The sequence below is a fragment of the Nelumbo lutea genome, chromosome 1 (assembly GCF_056320005.1).
Source record: "Nelumbo lutea isolate HS-2025 chromosome 1, American lotus-T2T, whole genome shotgun sequence".
NCBI lineage: Eukaryota > Viridiplantae > Streptophyta > Magnoliopsida > Proteales > Nelumbonaceae > Nelumbo > Nelumbo lutea.
In genome coordinates this window covers 3423117-3447059 of record NC_142684.1, presented here as the reverse complement: position 1 = coordinate 3447059, position 23943 = coordinate 3423117, and the positions used below count along the sequence as shown (strand labels likewise).

At 38.4% G+C, this 23943-nt stretch overlaps 2 protein-coding genes and 1 pseudogene across 7 annotated transcripts in view; 1 reads left to right on the top strand and 2 right to left on the bottom strand.

The window, feature by feature from the left end:
* Positions 1 to 14622, top strand: part of LOC148873233 (cell division cycle protein 48-related / CDC48-like protein) — a 72304-nt gene extending 57682 nt beyond the window's left edge. For 2 of the 6 annotated variants that reach the window (XM_088965080.1, XM_088965082.1), the window contains one exon: positions 11718 to 12271. In XM_088965080.1, coding sequence (XP_088821206.1) covers positions 11718 to 12142 — 425 coding nt within the window. In that variant the 3' untranslated portion in view covers positions 12143 to 12271. Of the gene's footprint in view, positions 1 to 11717; positions 12272 to 12835; positions 13193 to 14176 lie in introns of those variants that run through there. The other 4 variants (XM_088965078.1, XM_088965081.1, XM_088965077.1 and 1 more) reach the window with 4 other exon arrangements.
* Positions 4615 to 6351, bottom strand: LOC148873234 (granule-bound starch synthase 2, chloroplastic/amyloplastic pseudogene; annotated as a pseudogene).
* On the bottom strand, positions 13875 to 17875 carry LOC148873232 (protein HEADING DATE 3A-like). The gene is made up of 4 exons (XM_088965083.1): positions 17623 to 17875; positions 17122 to 17183; positions 15800 to 15840; positions 13875 to 14360 (listed from the first exon to the last, which is right to left on the bottom strand). The coding sequence occupies exons 1-4, from the start codon at positions 17818 to 17820 to the stop codon at positions 14137 to 14139; spliced, it is 525 nt and encodes a 174-aa protein (XP_088821209.1). The 5' UTR covers positions 17821 to 17875; the 3' UTR covers positions 13875 to 14136.
* Between the last annotated feature and the right edge of the window lie 6068 nt (positions 17876 to 23943).

Below are 23943 nucleotides of genomic sequence, written 5' to 3'. Positions count from 1 at the left end.
GGTGCCCCCAAAGTGCCTTGAGGCATATGCTAGAGGTGTTGATACCTTTGAGGTGTACGCAAGGTGCAAGAGGTGTATGCCTTATATGCCTTTTGCATGAACTATGCTTTGAGGTGTACACCACATGCCCCACCTAGTAATTTGAAGGGCATGCCTAGGTGCACATGTGAGGTGCAATACTTTCAAATGGTGCACATCTGGTGCTCCTTGCACTTCATCTAACATGCACCTTTTGAAAATTTGTGCTTTTTTTTTTATGCCTAACCCCCTATTTGTTTGCTCATTCATTCATCCTAATAAAAGATGTTTTTAAAAGACAATTAAACTTTTAAAATCTTTTTTTTATAGGGATTAAGACTTTAAGACCTTAAAATGGACTTGTTAGGTCTTGCCTCGAGAGGCCTGGTGTAAAGGCAACTTGTAAAATCAGGAATGCATGATGTTTAACATCACATTAGGTATTGGAAGTAATGCAATTGGGAAAAAATAGAGATTGGGAGTTTACATGCTTGAATATGTTTTATATGCTATGCTCAACTTTATTTTTAAATATGCTTTACATGTTATGTTTATGCATTTTATTTTTTATTTTTTGCATATTTTATCTTTAACTTTTTTTTTCATTTTTGCATCTTGGGCACAAAATGCCCCTTGCGCTTTTTTTGTGCCTTGCACTTTTAGAACAATGCCTCCTCTTCCTTATTCTCCCCCCCGTCCTCATTCCCCTCCTCTTAAGGAGGTTTATGCCTCCTTATGTTCGGGAGGCTTATGCCTTTTACATTCTAAACTACACCTCATGCCTGCAGGTAGTGGAACGCCTCGTGTCTCACCTCCACATTTTAAAACATTCATTAGAAGTTGAAGCATATTGTGATGCTCATTGGGCAGGCCTACAACTAGGTACTGCACTCTATTGCTGAAGCAGTGTAGGGCAATGGCCTTGCTAGATCTGGTGCTTGTCCAACAAATCTAGCATGAATAGCATTCTTGTTTGAGTTTTGACTATGGAAAATGAGCAAAATGAAAGTGATTCCTGCATGAATAATGTTGATGTGGAAAATTTAAGGGGTTTTGCTAGATCTGAGAATTTAGCAAGCATGGAAGACAAATCGAACCCTAATGTTGTTAGACAGTTCAAAGGTAAAAAAAAAAGCTATTCAGGTTGTGAAAGTTTTTGCCAGGCTAAAAGGGGGATTGTTCGGGGTTGGGCCTATATGAAGGTTAGAAATCTAGGAAGATTAGTTTGAGAAGCTGAGGTGCTTACACTCAAGCCAAAGATGATGCTGAGTTTGTGAATTAATGGTTTGTGTGATCTTGTAGGTGGGGTCAAGTAGGCAATTTCTGAGTTTGTTTTTGGTGGTAAGCTAACGGTTTTGTTTAAGTAGATTTTGGAATAAGTGGGTATTGTTATTTATATGAGCTTTGGTTATTAGTTTGAAGATTTTGTGGTTGGCCTTTTGGATCTGGATAGGGGCTCCTAGAAATGGGAGTTGTTGGGGTTGCTTGAGGGTTTTATGTATTTTGAATTTTCTATTGTTTTGACATCTTTTATTTGGTGATGCCTCATCAAACTTCTTTTATTTAATGAGAATTTATGTTTTTATTTATTACCAAAAAAACTATAGGGTAAATGGTGTGGATGAATTGTTATGGATCTGGATTTTGTTGGAAATTAAGAATTTCAGATTGATGGCCCTTTGAAACTTTACTGGATCCGGATTGGTAGAGTCCCTAGAGCTAAAAGAACCCTGTCTTTTGCAAGCCTCTTTTACCTGGTCCAACTTTCAAGAAAACCAAGTTTGTTCTAAACTAGATAGATTCCTTTATTCCATTGCTTGAGAAGAACGTTGGGGAAACTTAGTCTTGAAAGCACTCCCTAGAGTAACCTCTGACAATTGTCCTTTGAGTCTCAACCAAGAGCATCCCCTTCGGAGGCCCCACACGTGGCTAGAAATGCCTTCCAAAGTTAATTGAAAAAATAAGGGAGTGGTGGATGGAAGACGGGATCAATGTCGATAATAGAGGGGTGAGATTCATGAAAAAATTGAAGAGGCTGAAAGAAAGGATAAAGGATCGGAACAAAGAAGAATTTGGGAGAAGAAAGAAAGGACTTAATTGCTAAGAGGATTGAGGAGTTAGATCAAAAGGAAGCCCACAAAGAGTGTAATGAGGAGGAAAGAGCAGAAAGATGGTGCCTAAAGGTTGAATTAGAGGAATTGTTGAGGAAGGAGGAAATTTCTTGGGGGCAAAAATTGAGATGTAAGTGGCTTATGGAGGGTGATGGTAATACAAATTTTTTTCACTCAGTGGAAAATGGAAGAAGAAAAAATCTGATTTCGAGTGTTGAGTTGGAAGGCCGAGTGTTAACTTCAGAGGAAGAAATTGTTAAGACTAAAGACATTTGTGGATCACTTTAAGTCAATTTTTTCCACATCAGGTGAAAGGAATTTGGAGTTGGAGGGTTTGGATTGGACTAGAATCTCTGAAACACAAGTAGCCACCCTAGAAAAGCAATTTAGTGTGGAAGAGGTTCATGAGGCAATTTTTTCAATGGAGAGGTCGAAATCCCCTGGACTTGATGTCTTTTCAATGGCATTCTATCAGGATTGCTGGGAAATCATAAAATCAGATTTGATGGGGGTTTTTGCTGAATTCCACACAAAAGGGAGAATTTCACAAGGTGCAAATGCAACCTTTGTTGCTCTACTGCCCAAGAAGAAATAAGATAAATCTCGAAAGGATTATAGGCCAATAAATCTAGTAGGTAGTTTGTACAAAATAATTGCTAAAGTCCTGGCAGGAAGATTCAAGTGTATCTTGCCCCTGGTAATCTCACAAAATCAAGGAGCATTTGTAGAAGGGAGACAAATAATTGACTAGATTCTTGTGGCACATGAATGTGTGGAAAAAAAAAAGAAAAAACAAGGAGCTAAAGGTTTAATCTGTAAATTAGATCTAGGAAAAGCCTATGATATGGTAGATTGGTCCTTTCTTTTGGGTTTACTGGAAAGAGTTGGGTTGGGAGGAAAATGGAGAAAGTGGATTAAAGGCTGTATTAGTTTGGCTGATTTTTCTATACTAATCAATGGAGTGGCCAAAGCCTTCTTTCCAGCAAAAAGAGGACTAAGGCAAGGCGATCCCATCTCCCCATTTCTTTTCACCCTTGTTGTTGAGGTACTAAGCAGGTTGATCTGGAAAGTTGAATTAGAGGATGGAGGGTAGGAAGAAATCAGATTTGGGTGACACATTTGCAATTTGTTGATGATATAATCATTTTTTGTGAGTGCTTGGAATCCATCTTGAGAAACTTGAAATCCCTAGTTGACTATTTTCAAAGAACTTCAAGTTTAAAGAGTTAATTGGGAAAAGAGTTGTGTTGCAGGTGTGAACTTGGAAGTGGAAGAGACTGGAATACTAGACTGTGAGGTAAAGAATTGGCTCTTAGATTAGCTTGGCATGCCTTTGTGCGGGGGGGGGGGGGGAATCGAGAGTAGATAGCTTTTGGAAATCAATATTAGAAAGATTTGCTAGGAAGTTAGCCATGTGGAAAAGAAGCTACATCTCTATTGGGGGGGGGGGCTTTCTTTGATCAAATCCACTCTAGCCAACTTACCCATCTACTACCTGTCCACCTTTAAAATTTCGGTAAAAATTGCAACACAATTGGAAAAAATAATGAGGGATTTTCTATGGGAACCAGAAGATGAAAAGAAAGATTATTTGGTGAAATGGGAACAAGTGTGTAAAACTAAGGATCAAGGAGGACTAGGTTTAGGGAATTTGGTTAAGAGGAACATGTCTCTTCTAGGAAAATGGTTGTGGAGATTTCCCCTTGAAGGAGAAAGGTTATGGCACAAGGTCATTGAAAGCATCCATGGTGTAGCAGACAATGGCTGGGACGCAAAACTAGCACCTCAAGCAGCTTCAATCTCCCCTTGGAAAGCAATTTTTGAGGTACTTCCATCCTTAATTTTATCCGTTGCAATGTGGGAGGTGGAAACAAAGTCCTAGTTTGGGAAGACCTCTGGATAGGGGACTCACCCTTGAAACAACAGTTCCCTGTTCTCTATACTTTGTCAGACTATATGGTTGAGTTTGTTGTTAGGTTTGGTTCAATTTCAGAACTTTGTTTAAATTGGGACTTTGGTTTTAAAAGAGGTTTGAGAGACATTGTTATGGGCCCGTGCGTAGGATCTTGTCACGGGTCGGTCCACGGGGAGAAAGCCCTGCTTTCCCTTGCGCCTTCCCTTGCGTGCAGACCCTATTGCGGAAACTGAATGGGTGATTTGTCCAAGAGACCACCCGAACTCTCCTCACTCTTTTCTTGACTGGAAAACTGAATACTTTATTTCAACTCGTACCTCCTTAAATAGGAGATTACAGAAGCAAATTCCTTGTTGGATTCGGCTAGGCTAGGGTAATCCAACTTAAACTCAAACTCCTAATTACCTACTCCTAATGGTAACACAACTCTTACTTAAGATAAGGATAAGGATAAGATAGGACAAGGATAAGGGATGAGGAATGGTGTAGTTGGCGGCGAGTTGGCGGGCAGAGCTGATGTGGTAAGATAAGTGTGGACCCACCCTGATGAGCTGTCATGTGGGCCCCGCCCTATTGTTGCTGTCGGGCGGTGCCCACGTCTCGTGGTGCTACTGCCGTGCGGTGCGTGCTACTGCCTAGTGCTGCTGTCGTGCGGTGTGTGTTGCGCGCCGCTGGGCGGTGCGTGCTACTGGGCGGCGGTGCCTGCTGCTGTGCGGCGCTACCGGGCGATGCCTGCTGCTGTGCGTGTTGCTGCCTATGACTGCGCCGCAGTGCGCTGCCGGTCAGTGTGTCCATAACATCACACCCCTCCTGGACCACGAGCTTGTCCTTAAGCTCGAATTCCGGATACGTGGCTTGGAACTCTGCCAATGGATCAAACGGCTGCACACTATCTCTCAGTCCACCAATAGCATGAACAATAGGGACTGCCCTGTAGCTCAGTGCATAAAGCTGGTTCAGTCCACATGGCACAAATCTGGAAGGCATGAGTAGGATGTCTGCACCAGCGGTTATTCGATGAGCCATTTTCACAGAGAAACCGACCCAACCCCTGACTTTGTCATGGTGTTGACTCTCAAAATGTCTGAGAAGTTGTTCCCGGTCAGGTCTCCCAGTGCCCAACACGACTAGTTGCACATCCTAGTCCACCATCCAAGGAATGGACTCAGCAATGAGATCAACACCCTTCTGATGGTCAAGCCTGCCAATGAACCCAATCAGAGGGACATTCTCTCGAAGAGGAAGACCAAGCTCCCTTGGTAGATCTGCTTTGCATTGAGGCTTGCCAGTCTGAAGAGTCTCCCTAGAGTAATCGGTGTAGCCATCAGATGCCAGGTAAACATCCAACTGTGGGTTCCATTCCTTTGCATCAATCCCATTCACGATGCCCTTTAGCTTCCAATCACACTCATTTATTATTTGATGCAGACCCCAGCCACCTTCTTTAGTTTTCAGCTCCCAGGCGTAACCCTGGCTTACAGTGACTACACGATCTGTTGCTTCTAGGCCAGCTGCAAGGATATTGAAGTGTTCCCCACCTCCTGGGTCATATAGTTTGACGTAGTTTTGTGGAAGATCCACATAACAAAAATTGCGTACTGGACCACGACCCTGGTGTGCTATGTTGTGGATCACAGGAACGCACCGGGTATACTTACAGAAGAGAACCTTAAGAGCAGCCTTACAGAAGCGAACCATGCATTTTAAAATATCCCCTTGTCCTCCCCCTTATATATTTTTCTCAATGTTGCAAAACATAGGGCTGTCCATGAACACAAAATCCATGCCATCAATATAAGCTTGAAAGAAAGTTACCTCCATATCCTGCTCATCCACCTTATATCTCTTCCGCACTCCTGTTTCTTGGGCTTCTGCATAGTTATACCGTGGTGCCACAACCATAACTCTATGTTCACGCCGAGCCAAAGCCTTCGGTAAAGCCCTAGCAACATCGCCAAGTCCACCTGTCTTCGACAAAGGAGCGCATTCTGTAGGTACCAATATAATGTTTGTGACATTGTCCCCGACCAAAGGAGGAGACTTTACAGTCTCATCCTCCGCGCGCTGATCCTTGGTAATAATTGCGGCTGTAGGGGCAGCGATCTGTTGTTCGCTGGATGCCTCTGCCCAATCCGGACGGCAATTGTTTGTGTTGACGATTCCCTCAGAACTCCTTTCTTTGTTGGAGAGGAATGCTTTCAGGCGGCGTCGCAGCTCTCGGATATCTTCCTTGACTTCACGAACCTCCATGCTGGTTTCTACTAGCCTATGTTCCAGCTCGTTGACCTTGGATGATAGCTGCTCCATATCGCCCGTGACGTTTGCTCTAATACCAAATGTTATGGGCCCGCGCGTAGAATCTCGTCACTGGTCGGTCCATGGGGAGAAAGCCCTGCTTTCCCTTGCACCTTCCCTTGCTGCAGACCCTATTGCAGAAACTGAATGGGTGATTTGTCCAAGAGACCACCCGAACTCTCCCTTGGGGTGATTTGTCCAAGAGACCACCCGAACTCTCCTCACTCTTTTCTTGACTGGAAAACTGAATACTTTATTTCAACTCGTACCTCCTTAAATAGGAGATTATAGAAGCAAATTCCTTGTTAGATTCGGCTAGGCTAGGGTAATCCAACTTAAACTCAAACTCCTAATGGTAACACTACTCTTACTTAAGATAAGATAAGGATAAGGATAAGGGATGAGGAATGGTGTAGCTGGTGGCGAGTTGGCAGGCAGAGCTGATGTGGTAAGATAAGTGTGGACCCACCCTGATGAGCTGTCATTTGGGCCCCGCCCTACTGCTGCTGCCAGGCGGTGCACGCGTCTCGTGGTGCTGCTGCCGTGCGGTGCGTGCTGCTGTGCGGCACTGCCGGGCAGTGCATGCTGCGTGCTGCGCGTGCTGCTGTGCAGCGCTGCCGGGCGGTGCCTGCTGCTGTGCGTGCTGCTGCCTATGACTGCGCCGCAGTGCGCTGCCAGTCGGTGTGTCCATAACAGACATTGAGTGTGATTCCCTAGTTCTGCTATCAAAGTTGGAAAAGGTATTCTTGGATCAAAGTTCCATGGACGGTAGAGTTTGGTCTCCCTCTCTGGATGGCTTGTTCTCATGTGCTTCCTTCTTTAACATCCTAACCATTTTAGATCTTATGGGGGAGAACTTTATGGTGAAAGAAATTTGGTGTAAGCCAATCCCTCCCAAAGTGCAGATTCTTTGTTGGGGAGTGTTCCTTGGAAAGATTAACACCTATGATTTACTACAGAAAAGAAGGCCAACCAAGTGCCTCTCTCCTCATGTTTGCATCCTCTATTTGGCTAGTGGTGAGACCCTTCCTCGTTTACTAATTTCTTGTTATGTGTCTTGCATTTGGGATTACTTTTCCTCACTCTTTGGATGCAGATGGGATCCCCCACAAGTTTTGGTCAGCCTATTTAGTTCCAATTTTCTGTGGCAACAGAAAAAAAGGGCAAAATGTTATGGAGGGTAACAAGAGCAGCTGTAGTTTGGACCATTTAGGAAGAAAGAAATCAAAAAGACTTTCATTGAAAAGAGCACAGATCTGAGGAGGAAGTAATTGAAACAATAAAAATCAGATCTGCTGACTGGGTAAAAACAGTAGATTTCTTCAAAGTTGTTTCAACAAATGACATAATAAGGAAATGGAAGGAAGTGTCACAAATGGATTTGCACAAAGAAATTATCAAAATGGATTGGAAACCACCAGAACCAAACAAATTGAAGCTGAACTTTGATGGTAGCTCCTTTGCAAACCCAGGGAGGGCTGGAATAGGGGGAGTATTCAGAAACCATCATGGAGAAATCATGGTGCTGTTCTCAGGACCAATTGGGTATGCAGACTCGGTTCAGGCAGTGATATTGGCACTCCTGCAAGGGGACTCACTTTTGGTCATCTCTTGGGCAAAGCAAGTAAAATTAGCACCATGGAAGTATAGATCAGTGTTATAAAAGGCGTGGGAGGCGTACGCCTGGAGGCCTCCAGGCAAGGCGCTCCCAAAATGCCTTGAGGCGTATGCCAGAGGCGCTGATACCTCTGAGGCGTACGCCTCTTGTGCTTTTTTCATGAGGCGTGCTAGAGGCGTACGCCTCTTGTGCCTCATGCACACCTGATATGAAAATCCAGGAAAAGAAAAAAAGAAAAAAAGGAAAGGAAAGGAAAGGAAAAGAAAAGAAAGGGAAAGAAAAGGAAAGGAAAGAGAAGAAAAAAAGAGAAAAGGAAAGAAAAGAAAAGGGAAGGGAAGAAAAGATAAGGGGAAAGAAAATGGTTTGCCCCCTGCCCCTTTGGCTGGGGGGCTTCGCCCCCTTTTCGATGCAGACCAATTTGTTTTTTTTTTGAGTTAGGGGGGTCTTGCTCCGCTTTGCTCGCTCTCCTTCGCTTCAACAAGACCCACCCTTTGAACTACTGTTATGCATCTTTATTCTTCTTAATATAAAAGATTTTTATTAAAGATAAAGAAAAAATGAGATCCCCCCTTCCTCTTCATCCTCCTAATCCCCCCTCCTCTTAAGAAGGCTTACGCCTCCTTGTGTTCAGGAGGCTTATGCCTCTTGCATTCTGAATTACGCCTCACGCCTCTAGGTAGTGGAACGCCTCGCATCACGCTTTCGCGTTTTAAAACATTGGTATAGATTTGCTTTCAGGGAGATTGACTCAATAGGGGTTTCAACTCTACTTTTGGGTGGACTAAAAGGACAGCAAATGGATTGGCAGATATCCTAGCAAAAGAGGGAGTTGATAGGCATTCTCTCTATTGGGCAAAATTATAACTGGCTGTATTAAAAAAGAGGGTCAACGATACTTGTTTGATGGGAACTTTCAATTTTTGTTATACTTGGGTAAGTACTGTAATCTGTTATTAAATTAGTGAAAATCCTTCTTGCTGATAAAAAATAAATAAATAACAAGTGGCAATCAATATGACAAACAACCCTGTTCAGCATTATAGGACCAAGCACATTGAGATTGATAGACATTTTGTAAAGGGAAAGAATTATCTCTGGAGAATTGTGTATAGCATACCTGCCTTCTAGGAAGCAGATAACTGATGTCTACCAAAGGCTTGCTTAAGAAAATATTTCTTGAATTGTGAGCATACCAAGAATGATAGATATCTATGCTCAGCTTGAGGGGGAGTGTTGTGATGCTTAATATCATATGGGCTGGGATGTAACATGTATTGCTGTTATTCATATTCTTTTTGTTTCTTGTTGGAATGTATTTAAACCTTTTCTTTGCTGCTGCCTAAAGAGAGTCAATCTTGTACTTTCTCATACTTTTGAGCATTCATTTAAATATCAAATTAGGGCTGGACAGAGACTTTTCTGCTGCCCCATTCCTGAAATCTCCTCTTGCATTTCTTCTTCTCTTGTTTTCACACTGGTTCACTTCAAACTCCACCTGATTCCTTGTGAAAGCATCATAGAATTTAGCTGTGAAACAGCCATTGGAACATAATTCTTCCATTTCGTATCCAGATTCATTGGGATTATAGATGAAGCTTCTAGCTGACTCAGCAATGTGACACACCTTTCCTTATTTTTCTATGGATTAAGGGATGCAGACAATCTGCTTCTACCTTGCCTGAATGCATTGACATATATATAGTTTTGTTATTAATTGAGGGAGAGATTCCCTCGGAACATGCACATAACTAAACGCAACAAGATCATGCAAGGATTTTACTATATCTGGAGCTTTGCCTATAGGATCTTGGATACACATCACACATTCTCAGAATTCAACATTGTTCATTTTTCCAAAACTGCCTTACATGCTTTCCTCAGTCGTAAACATTTTAAAGCCATTTAATAACTAGAATCTTCAAAATTTATTCCCAAATACTTTTGAGTGTAAGTTTATGTAGGTGTGCAACTTGGGTAGGTTCAACCTAGAGCTGGCTTGACCAAGTGATGTAAAGTTGGGCTCAACTTGAAGCTGACCAGAAAATAGGTTGAATTGCATTGATTTTCCATAAATTATGTTGTGTTGAAGTTGGTATACCTCAACACAATTTTATACTTGCCTGGTCAAGCCAACTGAACCCAACACAACCCAAACCTGACTTTCATATATCTTTGTTTAAGGAAAATACTAAGGAAACAGAATAGAATTTGGCTCCTAGGATGAATCTCATGTGAATTTACTGTTTCAATATTACTAGCAAGTATTATTCATTATAAAGATTTCTGTTATCGATAAAAAAATATTACTAGCAATTTAGTTTGCTGTAATTGCTACTTGGCTCTGCCAAATTTGACTAATTCAACTTATACCTGTGCAAGTTAGATTGAACCAAGTCTCTGAGTTGTAGTTGGGTTGACTTCACAACCCATTTCTGTGCAAGTTACACCATGGATGTTGTTATGCTTTCTCAATTCATCCCTTCTTTGGAGTAAATGATTCAGTCGAGTTCTCTGGCTTTTGTACTTAACTTTGGAATCCTTTCTGGATTGTTCCATTGGCTGTGAAACTTAATTTTGAATATTGAAAATCCAAGTAGATGTGTACCAACTGTGTTTGTTCCCTCCCTTTTTTTGTGATACTTTTATCCTTGCCTGATTTAATTGAAGTCCTAATATCTACAATTGTTTTCTGTACTTGACTTGGCAAAATATGCCATTTCTTTTTATTGATCAAACCCAGTAATATAGGAAATATTTAAAATGCAATATGAACACAGCCATTTAAGTGTAACTGAAGGTTGCTTTTTTGATTGACCATTGAGGAGAATTTTCTGTGATAAATTTTTTGAACCTCAGTTTCTTGAGATTCTAGAAGGATGGAAAACTCTTGGAAATTCACTTGGTTGTTTGGTATTATCATTTGACTAGATTGCAGGTTCTGACATTTTACAGTCAATTATTTTTGTATGTTTGCGTGTCTCTCTCTCTCTCACTGCATCTTTTCATTTATGGGGAACCTGTTCTATGACTTGGTCCATGGCCATGAATTATATAAAATAGAATAGAAAGCTCAAATTAACTGGTAGATATCGCCACTCTGCAGGATTGTTTTTGGGTCAATAGTTCGTTGTGGTATGCGTTAGACATATATGTGATGGATGGTTCCAATGTATACATGCCAAGTGCCACCAAATCACATACTTAGCGGCTTATGGATCATGCATTGCTGTTTTTTTTAAGTGTGTTATTGTGCATGTATCATTCCCTTGGACTGAATTTTTTCTTCAGACATAAGCAGCCCAATTTTACATGAAAGATTGGTTAGTGGGCTGTGGGCAGTGGAGCACTAATCCATTTCCCATTGTATTTGTATACAAAGGTCGCATAATGAGTACTGATATTCCACTATTCGTCTCTTTGAACATGGTTGGATGCAGGTAAACTTTGGCTGTTTGGGAGCTTCCTGCCCATGACATGTTACCATGGGTGTGGGGTAGAAGAGTATTTGCATCCAATATTCTTTCAGTTAAAAAGACAAGCTAGGAACTGAATGGGATAATTTGTCATGCACAGGAAGCTTCCAAACAGCCAAAATTTTTCTGTTGGATGCCATGGCATGCTGTATTATGTGTACATGCACATGCATCATAGTACTATTATATGCCAAGATTCAATAGTTACTATCTTCCAAATTATTATTATTATTATTGTCGTTGTTGATATCCTGTTGCAGTTCTCAACTGTTTATTTGAATCTGTAGGGGGTTCAGGTTCAACTGCAGAAGAGGAGTCAAGAACTGCAGAATCAGCACCAACAAAGCTGGCATTGTCTCAGACGGCACAATCTCAAGAACCCGAGTCAAATGGTGTGGCTTCGGAGAGGGCAGATAATCTTACTGCTGATGAGGAACTAGGAACTTCTGGAAATGCTTCTGATCACACCCCCACAAAGAAATCACTGGAAGATGTCTTAATGTCCGATGGAGAATTTTCTGGTCAAGTTGAGTCTGCCAAACAGCGCTTGGTAGAGCTCACCAAAGACTACGGTGTCCCACAGCTTGAAAGGCTTTACTCACGTGTCATGAAAGGTGTGATTGAAATCAAATGGAAGGAGGTCAGGGAAGCTCACAAGCCTTTAATTTTGAAATTTTTGTTGAGGTTTGCCGACAACGAGGTGAATTTCTGATCCTAATCCGTTTCTTTTTATTTTTTTGCTTTTTTTTTTTCAAAATTTAACCCTTTGTATAATTTCGGAATTTTGATTTTTCCTTGCGAGATTAGCTGGTAGGCAATTAAAGCATTGCATTCTTCAAAATTTTTTGTTATTTGCGGAAACAATTTCTTGGCTGATGTTTGGCATAGTAAAATGCTCAAAGAACACCATAGAATCTGAACCCCGGGGATAGGCTGATGCTGACTTAGATGTGCACATTCTTTGTCGGTATTACACATTCTTTAGTACATTAAATAAACAAAATGTGCCGCAATGAATTGTTCACTAAAGTTTGTTTGGACAAGGAATTGATTTTTTTTTTGTGCATGAAAATATCAGTATTAAGATATTATATTTAATGGACGTCTGGATTATGGATCAACTGGTGTACTAGTTTGGGCTTAGCACTTGACCTGTCCAAGAAAAACCTCGTCCTCGTCCTTGACCTCCTCGTTGTCATCAATGTCATCATCATCGTTATCCAATGATCCTATTCCGTTTGTCCAAGAAAAACTTGGGAAACTATTAAGTAATAGAAATTCTATTCTTATTCTAAAATTATTTTTATTTGAATACAATCCTAAAAGAAATTATATGGCATGGCGAACTTTCTGGCCTAACTTTTACCATGTCCGTTGACTCAATGAGCTTTTGCTTGATTGGCAGTGCTTCTGGACGAAATATGGCATATGGCAAGATGAGATCATATGTTTTTGCTAGAAGAGGTAGATGGCCTTCTCTTGCCCCCTCGTCTGCTTTGAAAGTTGCATTAGTAATTGCCAATGGGTGGGGTCTAAATTAGCATTTCATTTTTTACCTCAAGTTGGTTTGGTTTGGATTTTTGGTTGCGTCATCTGTAGAGGTTTCCTGAGTCAGACTTGCTTTTTTTTCTTCAATGCTTAGTGATATGATTTTTTTTCTAGTAATTGTTTTTTTGGTCCCATTTATTTTTGGGATTTTGAAGGGAGGTCAATGAGATGGTGGTTCCCATTAACCAAACTGCCTATGTTATTATTTCAGAAACATGTGTGTCCCATGGCAAAATTGAAATTTTAAGTATCATTTACGTGGGTAAGTAATATCCTTCTCAGGCTTGGGTAAGCTGAGTTAGGATAAATGAAAAAAAATGGTAAAAAATGCCCCCACAAGATACATTTACCCAGATAAATTACACAAAATAGAACATGGGTAAATGTCCAAAAAAAGTGCACTTACCTAGAAAGTTAAGCGTGTTAGCCTGGTTGTTGTTGACTTCTTTCTGATTGTTTTTCTTATATATTCTGAGCAAATATTGAATGAAATTTGGCCTTTTGAAGCCGAAAAAAGGGCTTTTGTAAACAGAATCTGCTCATGGTCTACCCTCCCAACCCTTACCCTTGCCGAGATTTCGGATTTAGTGGAAGTGAAAATAGTAACAACTCGCATTTGCTACGACAGTGTAGCCCTGAAACAACTAAATCAAAGCTTTTGATTTGTTGCCATGTCTCCACTCTCGACCTTTTGATTTGTTGCCATGGCTCCACTCTCCACCTTGAATTAGATGAAGTGACCTTTTGGTGGGGCCACTGTAGTACATCTAAGGTCACGACTTTCTGTATCTGTATACAAAAGTGAATTCTGAATTCAACCAGTAAGGCTTTCAAAGGAAAGTATGTAAAAAACTAGTGTATCCATAGCTTTCAAAATGAACTCGGGGCAATTGCTATGATATCTTAATTTTTCTTTTTCTAATAACAAGATAGAGACCTATTACATTTGCATACTTTAAAGCCCTATAAGAAACCAAAATACAAAACAGGAAGCAGAATATAATGTCATGATGAGAATAAGCTATGTAAATAGCTTCTAACTACATCTATCTGTCTCATAAATAACTGCTTCTAGAGTCTCCATACATCTATTTGTCTCATAAATAGCTTCTAATATAATGTCATGATGAGAATAAGCTATGTAAATAGCTTCTAACTTCATCGTCTTCTTCCACCGGAACCACTCTCCCTCTGGCAGTTATAATAAACAGCAGCCACTGGTAATCCCAGATTATAAAGCTCAGCAAAGTCTCTGGTGTTGAAATTTTGACGCCATCCAGGAGCATACACCGTTTGTCTACCCAGTTGCCGGAAAAGTACAAAAACAAACCGGTGTATCCCGATGGTTGGACGTGGGCTCTCATAGCAGACGATCTCTTGCCCTGATAGGAATCACAACAAAGGCAGATAATTTTTTTTCAAATCCTAGGGCTTCACTAGAAGAGGAAGGAAAAACAACTTAGATATCTTATTGTTCCTTTAAAAATTCTATAATATGCTGTGAAAAGACAATACTGGAAGAACTTTGACCAATCATCCTCGTCCAGGTGAATTTTGATAAATACCACCTGATTGATTACCACTTTTATGAATTATGACACTAGTAGATTAGTTATAAATTTTTCTAGTATCATGTCTTTCTTCGTCCCTTCTGTTAAAGACTTTCTTTAGCCCCGATTCTGAAATTAACCTCCATCCCCGTCAGGGATAAAATTTGTCCTTCACCCCTGTTCTCCGATGGGGATGGGTTACCTGCAGGGACCCGAATCCCTGAAATTTTTTTAGATAACAGTACTTTTTGAAAAAATAAATTTATTTAAAATAAATAAGTAATTTAAATTATAAATACTGTTTTGATATATATATAATAATATATTATAAAAATAATATAATATATATATATATATTTAATATAAATAACATTTAATATATATGTATGTATGTATGTATATATCATCGGGGTCGGGGTGGGGCAGGGACCTCAATCCCCATCCTTGACCCCAACCCCGATCGGGGATTCCTATTAATCCCTGTCCCTATCCCCGCCCCGCCAAAACAATCTCCATCCCCGACCCGATGGGGTCGGGGAAGTTGGGTTCTCGTCGAGGATGGGAAAATGGCCATCCCTAGGTGGGTACAAGCAGATTCGAACTTCGTGAGAACAAACTATTCTGAGGGTGTTTTTCAATGTGAATGACTGTCTTTAAAGCAAAAGCAATTAGCATTTTGATTGTCTACCCCCTTGAATGTTACATTGAATTTTACTTTTTCATTTGGATATAATTTTCAAGTTTTAATCCACAAAAAAAAATCTTACTTTTATCCAAAGTTTTATTTGAATAAACTAATTTGTTTGAGTGGGAAACAAAAAGAAATAAACTAAAGGATTCAGAGTTATATATGCCAATCTTAATTATTCAAAATTTTTGTCAAAGGATATGAAAGGACTTCTACAAATTGGATAGCGTTTATCGTAATGGATGTAACATGCGTAGACCAAGGCTATATTTGGTTTGATAGAAAATAACATGGAAACGTAAAGTTGAGGAAACTTAATAAGAAAGAATAATAAGTTATAAAGTTGAGAGAAACTTAATAAGAAAGAAGAATAAGTTGAGGGAAAGTTCTAAATTACTTCATCCAGCAAATAGCTCCCCCAGATGTTAGCATGACATGCATTAATAAATCTAACAAAAGATCTACCAAAAGGCCAAAAAAAGGGTCATAAGCTCATAACTGATGAGGGATTCTAATGAATGGAGAGAAACAAAATAAAACCTAAATACAAGTAGAGGGCCTAGCGCTGTAAAGAAATACTCACCGAAACTTGCCCCAGTAGTTGCAGGGATGTCTGTCACCAACCTGAAAGTCATGTGGAGGCAAATAAATTTTAAAGGTGTGAGTGAGAAATAAAATGAATCATCCCTAATTTTCTTGATCTAAGCAAAGTTTTATTTGGTTTGGTAGAAAACAAGAGAGAAACGAGGAATTCTTGAGGAAAACATGTGGGACTCTCAGCAAAATTGATTTTCTCCTTTCTCAAATTGGGTAGGCTGAGCTTTTTTAAGTAGCGGGATTAAAATGATAAAAAATGCCCCCACAAGATACATTTATCCAAATAAATTAAACAAAAAAGAATATGAATAAATGCAATTACCCGGATAAATATTTTTAAAGTAAATTTTCGAAAAATAAACAGAGTTTGAATAGAGCCACTCTTTCCGGCTGTGAAAATAGTTGGACCTGATATTTTGCCCTTTCCACATCGATGCCCTGTATCTCTACCCAAAAAACATGTCCATGCCCTACAGCTACTAGCTAGATGTTGCCATTCGAGTTTCGGCAGCTTTTGCCATGGATAATAACATAAGCTCTTACTGATTGGTGCAATATATTCTAAAACAAAATACTGTAAGTTTTATGAAGTTTTCGGCCAGAAAGTAATGAACACAAGGATGCAAATTTCTTAGTGTTTTCTTTTTTTGGCAACGGAAAATCTTATTTCCTCCATTGGTGATTTGGTTCTTCATGCGCCCTCAAGCAAGTGACTACTCATTGATTTCACTGCACCGAGCTACTGTGAAAATTTTAAAGTTTTGACAAATTAATACAGACTTGAGAAATCTTGTTAAGAAAGAAATTTTAGCGGATGGAGCAATGCAATTGCAGTCTTGAGCTAGTAAATTTTATGCAGCAAATTTCAACCTGAAATCCTCTTCGGGTATCAAAGGACAATAAAGTAGAAAGGCTTCAAAACTTAGAACTTAAAGCTAGTAGGAAGAAAAGACAAAACAAGAGAGAAAAGTAGCACAATGTTCTGGTCTTTTCTGTACTTTTTTGTATCAGTCCTCTCGTTAGACTAGAGGATGCAGAGAAGGTTTCCATGGCTTCAATTTCTCCATTGGATACACACATATCATCAATTCTTTACTCAGTTAGAACGCCGCTCATTGGTTAGCCACTCTTTTTAATGATTTACATCTACGGAACCTTGTTGAACGTACTTTGTACTGTTTCCCATTTGTCGTTTTCAAAGGAAAATGATTCACCACTTGAAATCAAAGGTAAAAAACTCAGAGAGAGTAGTCTCAGAAATAGAGAGAGAGAGAGAGAGAGAGAGAGAGAGAGAGAGAGAGAGCAAACCAGTGAAGATATTCTTTTAGGTTTGGATTACTTGGGCTTGGAGCATCAGGATCGACCATAACCTGCAAGAGAATGAAAACATTTAATTGTTGCACTGCATAGAATTTGTGATGGGATCTCCTCAAAGCAAAAACCTTGTAAACACTTTGAAACATGTCTTCTCATGAATTTAACATACACATATGGGACATGTATATATTTCTGATGTGTAGATGGATTCCCTGTTTCCAGTTTTTGCTTTCAAGAGATTCGGACTCCTAGAATTTTACTTGGAATAATATATATTCGACAGTAATTTTCTGGTCAGTCACAGAAACAGCTCAAGAAAAAGAGAAAAGAAATTAACTTAAGATTCAACAAATGGTTAGGTTGTTAAAACACGCCACACCAGCTATGTGGACTGTGGAGGAAAGAAGCTGTGAAGAATTTATAAATAATATAGAAAAACTAATAAAAATAACAATCAAACATAAAGAGAAGAAGAGTATGATTTGGGCTTACGAGTGTGTAAAAGGTCCTAAGGTCATCGCCTCCAATTTCAACCCTTGGTTGATTGATCACTAGGGAGGGTTTAAACTCACATCCATTAGTAACGTCCCTAGAGTTGTAGGTCACCCTAAGGGATATGGACTTGTTGAAGTGGTCTAAGACATCCCCTATCACCCGACCTACCACCAGAGGATCCCTCTCTCTAGGCATGGTGATGAACAAGTATAATTCAACCCCAACCCACCCCAAAGGGTACCATTATATAAACTACCATCAACTGGGTTTTTCTTTTTTCCTTTTCTCCTTTCACCTCTTTTTTATTCATTTATTATTAGTTTTTCTTAATTTGAGAGAAGAAATTCAAATGGATATTGATGGTTGAGAAGAAATTCAAATTAGTTTTTTACTTTTCTCCTTTCTAATTTTCCCTTTCCAACATAAAAAAGCAAGTTGGTACTTGTTGCGGGATGATATTTCGCAGTCTGTCAAAAAAATCCAAAACTCACGTACAACATGAAAATTAGATTATTGCGTTCTTCAACACCTTTTGTCGTAGCATTGTATCTCAATTCTCAAATGGATATTTCAGGTTCGACCAAAGTTTTCCCATAAAAGGAAAGTAGAAAAATAACTTTGTACTTCAATCACCATACCATCTTCTCATTACTACTCCGTTTTATAGAGCTTGGATTTTTTTTTATCTCGGAGTTGGGTATGGGCCCAAAAGTTTGGGTTTTTTATTTTTGGGTTGGGCTCGGACCTATCTCTTAGATAGTTTGAATCTGGTTTGCTCCCAGCCCAATTATATGCACACTTATATATACATCTACAAACACATACTTGTAGTGCATACATGCATATTTGCAAACTTTTTTTTGGTAAGTTATACATATATGTAAACATTGATATTGAATTTTAGTGGACTGATTGACTAATGCGAGCTTGGCCTGGGCCCGAGATGAGTGCACCAAATTTTAGTTCAGATTGGGCCCAAGTTGGATAATTCGGGCTTGATCTCAGGCTTGGACCTTAGGCCCAATTCTTAGGGTCAGGCCTGGGTTGAGCTTAAACCCAGCCCATCCGAATTGCACCCCTAAGTGGTCTCCTGTGAATATCATGTGTGTAAATGTAATTGGCATGTATTCCCCTTCACCATGCCCCTTAGGCCTTAGCCTTGTTTAAGTATATTGTGCTACGGGAGAGGAGTAAAAGGAAGTGCAAAACAAACTAGTTGTCAAACTTGAGCGAGCTGGTGAGTCATTTAATTGTTGTCAAACTCGACCATATGAATTACCTTCTTTGGCAATCACAGATTTATCCCTATTTTGAACGGATTCAAGACTACGGGATACATTGATGGTTTTGTTCAATGCCCACACAAAACCATTACCACTTCCCACTGATGGTTTTGTTCAATTCCTTCATTAAAGGCTTTAATCTACACCTTTCACCGATATTAATTGACTGAAGAGATCTCCTCTAGGCACCTAAAGAGAGCTTTGCTGAATATATGCATCGATGGAATGTCATGTAAGAAAATTTTGAAAAGTTAAGATCTTCATCAAATCACTAAGGTGGCGTTTGATAAAATTGAGAAGTTAAAAAGATATTAAAAGTGTTTGAAATCTGAAAAGAGACATAAATTTTCTACTTTTTAGAGGATCTGAATCCATAAGTTTGTTTGTGTTGGATCAACCATTTACCATATGAAATTTACTGATTTTACTATTTTACCCCTAAAACATACTATTTGGAAATGTTGAGTTCAATTTGCATTATCTCATAAAAAATAATTTTCAACCTCAAAATAATATTGAAATAATACAAATAAATAATAATAATAATAAATCAATAATTACTAATTAATAAATGAAACGACTAAAACTAAAAAAAATTAATGACTATAAAAATATTAAAATAATTAATAATTTACACAAATAAAAATTAAAATAATTTTTAAAAATTAATGAAATAATTAAAAATTACTAGTTAATAAAAATAATTAATAATTTAAAAATAACACAAATAAATTTAATAAAAAATATTAAAATAATTAATAATTAATAAAAATATTATTTTTATTATTCACTAAACCACAGTTGTTGCATGTTGCAGCGGCAGTGGCAGTGGTGGAAAGACAAGGGGGAGAGAGAGAGAGAGAGAGAGAGAATCACCGCTACAAGTTGCAACGGCGGTGGCGAGAAGTGGGAAGACAGGGAGATAGAGAGAGCTGCCGTTGCAAGTTGTAGCGGCGGTGGCAAAAAGACAGGGGGAGAGAGCAAAAGCGAGAGAAAAACCAAACGAGTCTGAGCACGCATCATTTCCAAAATATTGTAAGGGTATTTTGAACTATGCATCGGCTCTAAAATGCATCTGAGCGCATTAAGAACCGGCCCAATCTCTATTGTTTTCATATCTAAAAATAAGATTCAGATCAAGTTTAAGAGGTAAAATCAAACAAGTGTAAGGATCTAAAAATAAACATTTTCATATTCAGACCTCTGAAAAGTGCAATCAAATGAGGCCTAAGAAAACCTTTGTTCTCCCTAATGATGGGGCAGACTTTCCAAAACTTTCATCAAATACTCCAAATTGGGGCACGAATCGAGGAAGAAATTAGACATGGGAGAATTCACAATGAAGAGTTTAAATCTTCATGTTCACCAAGGAAATCTGACCAAAATCAAGTCATGGTTGTAAAACAAGCTTTGACCTCTACTAAAGAAGTGTCCTACTCTACTCATGCACCCTCAAAAATGGAAGAGAAAGCGTCTTACCCTAATTACCATACCACTCTCACATATACTCACTCACCTTGTTCAAAGGTCACATGACACCTCTATATATAGTCGAAACCAATCCCATGTCCATTACCACGAAGGCTCCAACCTAGTGATTTTTGTGATTATCATCAAAATCAAGGACACTCCATGAATAACTACATTACATTGCACCTTGTTGTTCAAAGTCTCATCGATGCATCAGTTTAATACCATTGTCAATTAGATTCATTCTCTCCATTTTGTAGTCATAAAGCAAAAAAAAAAAGAGAGAGAATAGAGAGAATAAAGCAAAAAGAAGGAAATAGCAGAACTATAAATAACTCTTGGAACTATGATTGTCTAATCACTTTTAGAGGGATACATAGGCAGCCTAGGTGGTGATGCTTGGGTCTGACTCGAATAAAGAAATAAAATAAAAGTTTCATAATTAAATAAAGTGTCAGTTTAATTGACTCTCCTATTCAATCTAGCAAATTAATCACCCGTCAATAAGTCCTCAAGACCCCACTTTCCTAAGTCCCCCCAACACACTTAGGTCATGCATTCTCCTTGCATTTTTCACATTCATTTTCTCTAATTGGATGATTCCTACACAAAAAATGATGACTATTCGCAATAATGACAAGCCTGTGACTTATCAAGAGTTTGAAGAGCTTTGACGGATGGTGAACTTGTTAAGTTCCAAAGTTAATCGGCCTATCTCGCAATTTGGGGCAGACCCACCTCGCTTAGGTGTTCTAGTACCACAATTTTGTGTACCTTCATCCTTCTCACTCCCTTCATACATAACACCTCCACTACCTTACATGTCTCCATCCTGAATGCCTCCTTCATGCATGCTACCGTCTCAGACACTAGCATTCTCATCTACCTAGCTAGTACCATGCAGTTAACCACCTCTTAAAGAAAAGTAGTTTTCACCCCATTGCCACGTCCACATTCCCAATTTTGTCTATCTTCCTTAAAAATAGATACCTCCAATTGTAGGCTTGGAAGCCACCATCAAATCCAGAACCTAAGTACTATGATGGGAATGTCTTCTACGCTTACCATCGAGGACCAGGACATGATACTAGTAATTGTTGGTAGTTAAAGTTTGCAACCAAGCACCTTGTCAATGATGGCAAATTCAACACTGCCAAAGAAATTTCTCCACTAAGACCTTTTCATTAGCATATTTAGTTGCTTGAATCATCGAACAACTCTCTTGAATTAATGAAAGATGTTGCTTTTCTTGTTATCGCGTTACTTCTCTTTCTACCTAAATGCTTATTCACGATTAGACCTGTTCATAGGTCGGGCTGGGCTGGGCTTTTACTCATCATTAATGGAAATACGTTAGGCCTGAGCCCGGCCTTGATAAAAAGCCCAAAGCCCAACCTAATAAAAAAAATTACAATTTTCCCTATTCAAATTAGAATAAAAATTCAGATGGTTTTTTTTTCCTATTTAAATGAACAATGGACCTTATAATATGGTTTTTTTTCCCTTTCTTTTACATTTTAAAACACAGTTTTACATTCTTAAATCAAAAAATTTATTCAAATGGACATAATCACATAACCCATTTTAAGTCTAATTTTAGGTCAGGCTGGGCTGGGCTCAAACCCGGCTCGAATTTATTACAGGCCAAGCTTTTTGGCCCGAATTTAAACCCGTAGACCTATAAACATGTTCAAGCCCATTTGGGGGCCAGGCTAGCCCATCAGGCCACCCGTCCCATAAACTTATCTACTCATGATTGAGAAATAAGCTCAATCAAGTCTAATTAGTTTTAGGAATATACAAGGTCAATCATTTTCAACAGAGTTGCTATTTTAAATTTACACTTGCAATAAGTTCCAAGGGCAAACTTTCAGGAAAGTTAATTGTTCGTCAAGGATTCATGATGGGAAATACTTACAAAGAATGGGAGATCCCTTAGTCAGTTAATGCTCTCTTAAGTCTTACTTTTACTAAAGCTATCCTCAATGACCCCAGGCTGGGAAATAACAAAGCCAAATCTATAAAGAGAAGAAACCTGACAGCATAGAAGAAGTAACCATTACAACCTAATACCATATCGATTGATCAGAGAAAGGATTTAGGCCATCTTTGGTTGCATATATCCCCCAAATGTCCTTCTCATTTTTATTATTGCTAGTAAACCCATTGAGCCAATAAATTAGACTGATCTTTTGTCAATCCCATAAAAAAGATGCACTTTTCTAGGGCTACGAGAATATTACAAAAGAAAAAAAGGAGAAAATTTTAAAAATAAAAAAGGATAAAATTTTTCCAATAAAAGTGATAGAAATGAGAGATTAAGGGTAAGTTCATTCCTGCTAAAGGAACCCTAGAACTATTAAGAATGAAGAACACCCTAAGCTAGGCCATCATGATTGAGCAAACACACATCATGTTCAACATATGTTTCTTCACTATATATCATGGAAATCGACTTTGAAGTGAGGGGAGGCCATCCTTGGCCATTTGCTTTACCTATCATCCCTTATCCCAATTTGCACAAAAAATGACTCCCCTAGTTACACACTTACCCCTTTAAGCCTTTCACATTAACTTTTTTCCTTAAAAAATACTCTCAAGGGGCGGATATCAAGCTAGGGTGCTCATATAATTGAAGTAACTAAACAAGAATTGAGAATTGAAATGGATAGTAAAAATCCAAGAAAAAAACAGATAAAAAGATAAAAATGAAAATAAAATTGGAGTAGTTTCTCATGAAAAAGGAAATCCAAGGAAGAAGAAAATGACTCAAGGAAACTGAGGTAGTAGCAAATGAGAAAGATGAGAGAGTTAATAAAACAAGAGTTGAGAAAGAGAAGCAATTAGGAGAAATTATGGCAATTAATATGATTCAATCAGTCTATCATTCTTTATTAATGACATTCCATCAGTCTAACTCTGAATATACCCCTAGAAGATGATTTAAGTATCAAATGCCTATATTCAGTCAATTTTTCTCAATAACCTATATTCAATTAATGTTTAAAAACAAGACTTGGAGGCTAAATAGTTTTTTGCCTCTGTGTCATGGGTCAACAGTTCAATTGTTTGGGTTGGACGAGTCAAACCATGAAAAAAATATAATACAATTGCATTTTACGTGTTTGTATTATTTTAGGTCTAATTTGTACTTGTTATTTTTGTTTTTAATTTTTATATATAGAAGAGCCAAAAATTGAAATTTGAGGGTAACAATTTAGTTTTCTTTTGTATAGTGGAGTTGCAAAGATAGTAGAAAGTTATCCATAATAAAAATTTATGTTCCATTTGAAAATAACAAAAATTAATTATCCATAGTAAAAATATTTAGTAATATACTTAAATAAAACAAAATATTATTACTATTTACAAAAAGTATTTTATTAATATAATAAAAATAAATTAATTAATAAAAGTAACGAGATAAATTAAAAACTAATATCCGGATAAAGTTAATAAAAACTAATACAAAACTATCTAACAATTATTAGTTTTATAATTAATTTTTACTAATTTAAAACCAACTTAAGTTCCACTAAAAAACAAAAAACTTAATGTAGTTAAT